The sequence below is a fragment of the Geospiza fortis genome, unplaced genomic scaffold (genome assembly GCF_000277835.1).
Source record: "Geospiza fortis unplaced genomic scaffold, GeoFor_1.0 scaffold163, whole genome shotgun sequence".
Lineage (NCBI taxonomy): Eukaryota > Metazoa > Chordata > Aves > Passeriformes > Thraupidae > Geospiza > Geospiza fortis.
The window spans coordinates 1,100,564-1,110,639 of record NW_005054401.1 but is presented as its reverse complement, the minus strand read 5'-3'; the positions used below and the strand labels follow the sequence as shown (position 1 = coordinate 1,110,639).

The 10,076-nt window shown below is 36.3% G+C and overlaps 1 protein-coding gene across 1 annotated transcript in view; it reads right to left on the bottom strand.

Moving 5' to 3' along the window:
* The window catches only part of WDR70 (WD repeat domain 70), a 133,558-nt gene that overhangs the window by 113,438 nt on the left and 10,044 nt on the right, over positions 1-10,076 (bottom strand). Inside the window, exons 2-4 of the mRNA XM_005426087.1 lie at positions 9,911-10,016; positions 7,801-7,915; positions 4,262-4,478 (exon numbers count right to left, since the gene is read on the bottom strand). Coding sequence (XP_005426144.1) covers positions 4,262-4,478; positions 7,801-7,915; positions 9,911-10,016 — 438 coding nt within the window. The remainder of the gene's footprint in view (positions 1-4,261; positions 4,479-7,800; positions 7,916-9,910; positions 10,017-10,076) is intronic.

Here is a 10,076-nt window from a genome sequence, read left to right as displayed (position 1 = left end):
AAATGGCTTCCTTCAATTCTGAACAAGTATTACTGGTATGTGCTGTTAAACTTCTGAAAAAAAATTTAAAATATCTCCAAATAAATCTAAAACCTGAAATAAAGCAATGCTATCATTTTGGAAACAGGCCAAATCAGAGTTCAGCCTTGGGCTGTGAAGAGGCCCAAGGCTGTACTTGTTTCAGGGACATAATTACAACATGCTTAATATCCCTTTGGTGCTGCAGAGAGAAACAGTTCTCTGTTCCAAAGAAGAATGAACTGTAACTCAGCTCCAAAGAGAAGGTAAATCCTTGCAAATCCATCTGGCAAATTCTTTACAATCACCTTTACCTGTTGCCTCAAGCCAGAAAAAGTGTCACAAGATGCTAACACTACATTAAGTTTCGTTAAAGATCTCAGCACATTTTCTAATGACATGTAGAACAGAGGATTGACACATACACACTCTGTCTTCTTACGCGTGTCATCCATTCCCTTGAAAAATGTTTACGGTCCTAGATTTAAATCTGTCTACCTACCAATCCTGACACAACTGCTCTTGCTACTCTTGGTCCCTCTTCAGACAGATTTGAGTGCACAGATAACAGACAGATTCCCACCCCATTTTGCCAGGCAAAAAAAGCTGGCCAAGCTTCCACTATATTTCCCAATCCAAAATCTACGACATGTAATATTGCTCTTATTATTCATTTGCCCTCTAGCAAAATAAACTGTCTTCTCTTTTAAAGATTTTCCTGAAATTTTCTAGAAATGTTTAGATCAGGCCTGAAAAACTTCACACTACAGAAGATGCTCTGCTTCTTCCCTCCCCCTCTCAGCTTACGACCATGTGAAAAAGATCCCACCAGGTTTTTACACCATCAGAAGAAAAGGCACCACAGAAAAGTAAGTGCTGATCACAGCTCAAATAGCCAATGTGATGATCACAACTCAAATAGCCAAACAGCCAACTCAAGTAGCTTTAATTTTCCTCACTCTCCAAATTAATGCAAGCCTTTTATATAAAACAGGATACTAAACCAAGAGGAAAATATCAGAGGGAATTAATACCACATCTACCTATTATCCTTAAAATGTACTTGATAGACCACCTATTCCTTACATTACTACAAAACAAGCATTGTAATGCATTTGGATAAATACTCACAAGATCTTGTGGTTTGTTAAGTATCATCGTATCGTCACTTTTGACACAAATGGAAGTGAATGATAACAAATTAGCAAGTCACTTAATCTTAATATTTATTTGTTAAATGTAACTAATCATCAGTATCAACACAGATTAAAGAAACACAGAAAAATCCTTTAAAACAGCACCACAAAGACTTGCAGATATCAAAATAACTTACATCAATTTGGGGAAAAAATACTGCAAGTCGGAATTCATACATTTAATACAATATCTAAGGCTCTGTTAAAAAGTTGTGTTTGGTTTGTATCACAGGTGACTTATGCAAATTACAAAAATGCATAAGACTTAAAAAATACCAGTGCCAATTCAAAACATTGAGCAATTAATTGCTGTTAGTCATTTTCCCATAAAAACACCTAGAAGGTATGAAAAATTCCCATTAAAAAAATAACCATCCGCTAATCCTTCCACCTTAATGTTTATTTAGTAAAATATCTCATGTAAGCTGGGCAGTCCTGGGCCAGCCCTGGACTCAAAAGTTGGCAGCCTCATAGCAAGCCAAATTTGACAAATGTCTCTACTGACAGTCTCTCATAAGAAAGCAAAAACAACTGAACATGCAACAGTGAAAAAAAACCCACATCTAAAGTCAGGCTTCAGAGACAGTGGGAAAATGTCAGGGTGAAGCCAGTATTTTGGTGTATTTTATCTGTTATACAAAATTCACAAGACTTCAGATTAAAAATTATATACCACAACAACTAGCATTGCTAAAGACAAATTTGATTCCTTCAGGATCAAATCCACAGATACTTGTGTTTTCAAGAAATTACTTCAGCAGCAAAATATGATAATAAAGAGAGTCTCACACTACATCTGGGAAAAAAATATTGAGCTTTCAGTTTCTTCTGTCTCAGTTCTGCACCCCTGCATACCAATCACCAGCTATGTACAAGCAAGAGAAAGGAATCACAGAGTTCTCATAACTGCAACACCTGCCTTCCTTGGGGCTCGCAGGATCATAGTGTGATCACCAATCGATCAACAGGAAACCAGGAAAGCACAGCTGCTTCCTGATTCCCTTCACAGGAAAGAAAATAACCGAGTTCATGAGCAGCAGTAAGAGAAGGCTCTAGACCCCAAAGGCCTCTGGCATTCACACTGACATAAAATCTCCCCAGTTATAAATTAACTGTTTAGACTGAAAACCCACAAGTCTCATATTTCTGCTGCTCTGCTTATTCTCAACCAAATCTATTCTAGACTGTTTTGTAACTATTGTCTTAAGTTCAGACAAACTTAAATCACACCAGACTGCAAGTTACCTTTCTGTCTGAAACTTTTCATAAGGGTCTTTTAACTCTGGTCGCCAGTAACTTCCTTTCATCAAGCCAGTTGTAGCATTATTCAAATATGTATGAATAAAAAAGAAATACCAGTATCTTGTTAGAAATTAAAACAGCCAATCAGCACAGTGACTACTGAGAAAGACATGGTTAAGTCAAGTCAGCTGTTCCTGCAAATTGTTTTGCCTTTGGAGAAGCTGGCAGCAAAGAAACAGTGATTTTAATATAATGTGACCCATAGCAATTGAAACCCACTGAGTCTAATGATGCCCTCAGGAACAGAGACTGACTCCACAGCACCCTAACAGCCAGAAGTTAAGAGAATTCCTGACACAGATCAACAGTGAATAAACTTAGGATATATGTTACTCTCAAAGAAAATTCTGGATTTATCTCTTCGTGGTTCTCTGAGAGAGAACAAGTCATCTGTGGGGTACAGATACGATGACAGGAGATATAGGAATAAAATGTACAGTCTGATAATTATAGAAATCCATACGCAACAGTGAATCAAGTGAATCAGACAAAGAGATATATATACCTAAGACGCCAAAATTTCCCACCACTTATCTCCTGTAGGTAAACAAATAAACAAAAAAGAAAACTTTGACATCATGTAAGTTTAGGGTTACTCTAAAAATTAATTATGTCATGGCTTAAGAAACTCCTCTCAAGCATTTAAAAAGAGTTCTCTAAACTTTAAAATATAAGTTCAAAACATGCAAGGTAAGAGATGTTACAGAAAAAGAAAAACAAACTGAATCCTGAGTAAAAACAAAAGAAAAATCAAAAGGAAAATTTTGGGACCCCTGGAAATTCAGAGTTTTTTACTTTGGTTTACATTTGTGCAACAGGACATACAGGTCTTTTTCTGTTACCAGATGGTTCAATACAGCAATAAGTAAGGCTGTTTTCATAGGACTTCTATCATTGTTGTTACACATGGAAACCATCACACAAAACCCAATGCCACAAAATATTCAATCCAGGCAGTTTTGAAGAACAAACATCAAACCATTAATCTTTTCACAAAATCATCAAATAATCAAGGTTGGAAGAGACCTTTAAGATCATTCAGTCCAACCCAGCCCTACCACTGTAACCCTTAAACCACTAAACCACATCAGTGCTAGATCCAGATGCCTTTTCACTAAATAGAGAAAGGCTGTTTAACTGAATATCTGTGATACCAAAGCTAGGCTGTTAGGGGTTCTCTGGATTTCAACATATAGAAAAATCTGTATTCTTAACAACAAACAGGTCAGGCACTTATTTAGAAAAAAGCAAACCAAAATAAACACAAGTAAACAAAAGCAAACAAACAAACAACAAGCCCTCAGTTACCAGACCTAACTTCCTAAAAACAGTTTCAGCACAACTGTTCTCCCTAGATTCAAGACCACCTCTGCCTCCTCTTTCTCGTATAAAATTGAACATATGCTTTGGGAAATAAACCATTTAAAATAGCCATATTAAATATTTATTTCTCTAGTTCTTTCATAACACGAAAACAAAAAGTAAACAATATACACTAATTGATGTTGAATTACCCTTGAGACTCAAATGTGTATTTTTGTTTTAAATCCTGATATTTTTAAATTAAAATAATTTGCATTTGATGAATTATCATTAAAAAACCAGAAAAAGTGTAAGAAAAACAGAAAACCTTCATTTTTAACAAGTCATATATCACCTGGGAATTCCATCAAAAAGGAATGGCCCACATACAAATCAGAGCCCACTCAAAGGATTACAACATTAAAGAGAAACAAACTACTTACATTATCTTCCTCCTCTGTATCATCATTGTCATTGTCGTCATCACTATCCTTGAATCCAGGGGGAAGTGGTGGCCCAATGAATTCTTCATCATCATCTTCATCATCATCATCATCACCAGTATCCTCAGCTGAACCTTTAGCAGAACTCTGGGATTGCATAGAAGGACCACTTAACGCCTCATGTGAGTTGTCCTCACTTTCACTACACACTGCCACTCTGCAAGAAAAATTTAAAACGTTACTATTTGAAGAACATTGTCACGTCCTCTGTAATTTTCAGATAAAAGATGTTGAGCACTCTTGTAAATCAGCAGACACCAAAATTAGCAGCAAAACGCACACTAACTTTCAATAACAGTGTAGGCCCACCATCATCTTTTGAAACACTCTCAAGTGTTTCAAAAGTCACATTAAATTACCATTCTGCTGTTGCTCAGATCGGTTCTGCAAACACATTATTTTGGCATAGGGAAATTTCTGAAAGCTGAGTTGTGTCTATGTTCGTGCAGTTTATTCAAAATAGACGCACTCCCTCTGCTGGCAGTTCCCAAGACACGCACTCGAACAGGCAGGACTATTAAAGAGAGAGAAGCTCAACTTTCAAGACTTCGTTTGGAAGCTTGTATTTTCAGAATTTTTAAGTGAGCAGGCTGAAAAAAATAGTCTTCTTTTCCTGTTTCTTTTTTAAACTCAGTGGTATTGTTTTGTTTGTTTTTTGGTTTTTTTTTCCGTTTAGGCTATCACTTTAAGACTGTAATAAAAATCACAAAAGTTTAGGAACGTAACGAAAGATTAAGAAAATTGATTCTGACCTATACAGCTGTACAAGCAGGTACTAAATTGCACGGGAAAAAATTTTGTCAGACAAGCAACTGAAACTGTGTTTCAGGAGGAAAAGAGAATAAACTAAAACCAACATGACTTAGGTCCTCAGACGTTACAGTGAAGAGCAGGCTTTGTATGCCTGATAGCTTGTCTAATTTAAAGACCTAGATCAGAATATGACTACCTAACAAATCCAACACAACCATAAAGAGCTTCTCTTACTCTACAATAATAGGGCAATTGATATCCTTTTACCAAAGGGAAGGTTTCCCAGCATTTGAGGCATAGACTGGGATCTTCAAAGTTCTTCAAGTAAGCTATCCTCAAAACTAACTCCACAATACTATATGCAAAAGAGTTGTATTTTGAAAGTTGATATGCACTCCTACACTAGCAAATTACACATCTTTTTCCCAAAAGCCAAACTATTAAATTACTTTTGGAATGAAACTAAATAGAAACTGTGCCAGTGACAAGGATGTATACAACATAATGATTCAAAGAAGCCATTCCAATCCTTGAGTCCTAAATTTTCAGACACCCAAGAACAGTATCTACCTTTCTTCCTAATTACCTTTATAATTCTCTCATTTGTTGGGAAGGAAATTGATCAAATCAAACATTTCAGTATTCTGAGGGGCAGCACAGCTGTTCTGCATGTGACGTGGCCAGAGCTGCAGTGCAATTTTTCACCACACTCCAAGCACAGCAGGGAGAGCCAAATACTCCAGCAATAGCTACAGGTATCCTCTGTCCTGACTGGGATACAAACATAAAACACACCAATGCAGCCAGACCAAACGCCCATCTACCTGGGATGCACACTGAGAAGAGCAATAACAAAAAAAAATCCTGAGAGTTGTGTAAGTATGTGGGCATATTCCCCCCCATGTGTTCATTCTCTGCACATCACTCAATTTTCTCAAGTTTTTCCTTTTCATATACTAACAGATTCTTTCACTTCTCAAGGTGTAATTATACTTATGCATAAATTATGTACCATAGCTATTGTAAACATTTCTCTACAGCAAAATAGCCCAGGAGAAAAAATAATCATTAGGTGTATTACACATAATTTTGGAGTGACTTTTTAACAACTGAAAAATTAGTATAAGGGCTACTCTGGTAATTTTAAAAACTCCAGTAATTTAAAAAAATTAAAATTCATTAAAGTGTTGCCATTATCAGAGAATAACAGATGCTATGCATATTAGATCAATATATAGTAAGGAAAATCTTTGTTATAAAAAGAACTAGAAAATCCTGTATTTGAGACTAAAATTGTCAGTTGTAGGATTGTTCCTCTGAATTAAGACTGAGTCACAATGGCACGTCTTTCTAGTTTCATGTTTTTACTTTTAAGAACTAAGCTACATATCCTTTTTTTACATGGAAATATAAAACTTCCAGGAGAGCTTTTCAGGTCAAGCCCTTCCTTCTTAATGCTTAGTAAAAAACAAAAACAAAGAAAATTTACGATTAGCAGAGCTCTGTTGAGTAATCAGAGCCTACCTAATGACTCAGCATACTAAACGTAGTTATCTTCCTTTATATTAAGTCCCTGGATGTCTCTCTTGTCAAGTCAATTACAAGAATGAGATAATTATGGAAAGCCTCTGTATTGCCTGACCACTCTCCACCTTATAACTTGTTTAAATTGCTTATGTATATTGGAGTCACCCATTTACAATACACAATCATGTTACATTTAAATTCTTGTTATCCTTCATTATATCATCAAATGGGTATATAAGATCATCAGAACCAAATGGGAGTACAGAATATTTTTCCTTGAGCACAAGACATACATAAGATACACAAAGTAGTAGTATATTGTGCAATCAAGTATTTTAGTGAGAGTGCCCAGGTTTTCCAAAGACCAACGCAAAACCAAAATTTTCTAATAAAAATTTGCTCAGTCTGAAACTCTTCAAGTTTGTCTATAATAACCTACCACATATAGGCTCATATAATAACCTACCACATATCAGCCCATAATATGCATATATAGAGGTCTACTAGAGTCTTGCATGGGTTGTTAAACATCCATAGATACAGGAACCTAAAAACGTACAACACATTCAGTCTGCCAGCCCTGCCAGACAATGGAGTTATGTGGTCCCCATTGCCCTCAGCTACTTCTGATTTCCCAGAATTTCAGAATTTAAACTGTAAAATCCATAGCATACATTGCTTATCAGTAACAGACAAAAGTCTAAGAATAAACTTCAGACTGAAGTAAAAAAAAGCTTTCTCAACCTCATCATTACTCCATAAAATCTGCACACAGATGGAGGCTGTCCACCTACTTTGCCTTCTTTTTCATCAGGTGTGAACAAGAATATTCTATCTACAGGTAGGCACAATAGCTGCTAATAAAGTCATCACATGTTGTCACTGTATTTGCTCTAATATTTTTGAAAAATACATGGATAACAACATTGTTCTTATTTTTAAAAAAGTATGCAGGACATGATCAAGGAGGAAGCAGAAAAATTTCCTCTTAAATATACATAATGTCAATATTTGCAAATATTAACATATCTTTAAGAAAGAAATTTTTTAAAAAGTTTAAAATCAGTATTCCCACTGAAATACTTAAGATAACATGACCCATTCACAGAAGCTAGATGATACTCATGTTATCAAAACAAGTCAACACCCTCCTCAGATAAGAAAGCTGCTGCATGGAATCTCCCACCATATCTAATTACCTTTCACTTAATGTGGACCCAGGTCTTGTTGCCCTGGATGCTGAAACTGATGAGGCACCATATGGAATTCTAAACTCCTTTTCAGTCTGGTCTTCTTTTTCTCTCTCACGGGCCTCTGAATAGGGAGACCACAAAAATAACAAATAATCAAGCCCTTTAAAATTACTAAAATTACTGGCTTGCTAATGACAGTAAGACAGTTTTTTTTTCCAGACCTAGATGAAATACTTGAAAAGGTAACAGCAATTAAAGGATTTAAGATACTTTTTAATATATATTACATTTCCGTTGCTACTGCAATGGTCACTCAACAAAACATCAAAAGGACAATGTAAACATCTCCCAGCTGCTCCCATGCTGTACATGTTATCAAACATAAGTTGATCATATAAGGACACTGATATTTTAATTATTTTCAACATTATAGTAAAACAGTATGATAACTTTAGAGAAATGTTGATGTTTTCATAGCCCAGGGAACTAAATTAGTGCAGTTAAAGTATACAGACTGTAAATAGGTGAATTTTAAATAATTTAACCACACAAACTGTTGCTTACATTAGTAGTTCATTCTTACTGCACTCATTGAAAAAGGATCCCTATGAAACACTGCAATAAAATCAAAGCAAACAAAAACTTCCATCTCATGTTACGTAAGAAACATTGTGTTTCATCTCTGTTAAATAAACAAAAAAGAAAAACATTTTTTCAGCAAAGCTAGGAAACACTGTCCATTGAAGAGAAACACAAACAACTGCAAGATATAGAACCAGGAAACATATTTTGATCTCAGCTCCACAAATCAGGTAGTGGGGTTGACATATCCAAATGTTATCACAGTCATTCCAAAAAGCTGAAAAGCAGAAGTGCATCTCAAAAAAAATCAGAAAACAGGTGCTCACATTAAGCCACCCCCACAACACATATATACTCTTGATTGCTACAGTCTCAATACTAACATTTGTTTCTAAGTTAAACAACTGAACTACATACAAGCTTTATAATTTTTGGCAAAATTATCAACTTTATAAAAAACAAAATGCTGCGTGTTTCTTTTATGGGTATAAGCCTAGAAAAGTGGGGATGGGCTGGGATGTGGTCTGCTGCAAGGTAAGGGAGAGGACATACTCACGATACAAGTCAAGATATCTTGACTTAAAAACATTGTATTTTTGCAATCACTTACTACCTTTCCCTATTAAACAAATATATTAAGTAAATAAACAGCTCTTCATAAGGAAAGATAGCTCAACCTGAACAAGTAACAAACATAAAAATGTTTTCAATTTTTCAATGGACATACATTGCTGCATTTAGACTCAGTCAACATAAAAAAAAAACAGTCTGAAATGTATTTTGGAATCCCTCATATATCTCAATTTCATAGTGTCTTAAAGTCCAAAAAGTCAATGAGCCTCCAAATAGGTCAGATCTGGTTCTGTATAGAATCAGAGCAATAAAAAACAAGGCATCACAATAAAACAAAACGCATACATGCTCCAGAAAATGGCCAAGGGGAAGGAGAAAGCATGAATAACTGGGTTGCCAAAGGGATTTGTAGAATATGCGTGACTGTTCTCAGGGACCTTGTTTGAACTGATGTTCACTTGATTACAGGCAGCAAATGATACAATTTTCTCCCACTCCTGAAACAGCACCCTCAAGAAGTGCCCATTCCCAGCAGCGCACAGCAGAAGGCAGCAACACATTTGTGGGCTGCTATACAACCTGCTCCTTAGTCTAAAACATACATTTCTTCTTCACTACTCTGCAGTCTCTAGCTCTCTATACCAATTTCTCTTCCAAAATAAATACACAGCTGAGTAAAAGAAAAAACTAAAAAGTTTGTGTGTTTTTCCTGTATGTGCAAGCTACACCCCATAACAGGAGCTCTGCACATGCACACTGCTTTAACATCCTCAGACAACATCAGCAAATTAATAACTTTAGCATCGAGGCCCAAGTTGTTCAGGGCTGCCCTCCTCGAACAAAACTGCGTATCTGTTTTTTTTTCTACACAGCCAGTCCAAGACAATTCAAACACCTCCCTGAGAGAGGAAATCAAAACATGTTTTAAAATGCAAGAGCCAACTACGCTTGCACTCCTTACCCAAGACTTTCCTGCTCCTCTCCACTGCAGTCCTTCTCGTTTGCTCAAACATGGCTTCGAGATCGAAAGTCCGAGCCTTCTTCCCTGGAAATGAAGCAAACGGAGACTGGAACACAAGCCCACCTGGGGCTGACAGGCCCCACGGCTTGGCCCCCGCTCGGAGAGC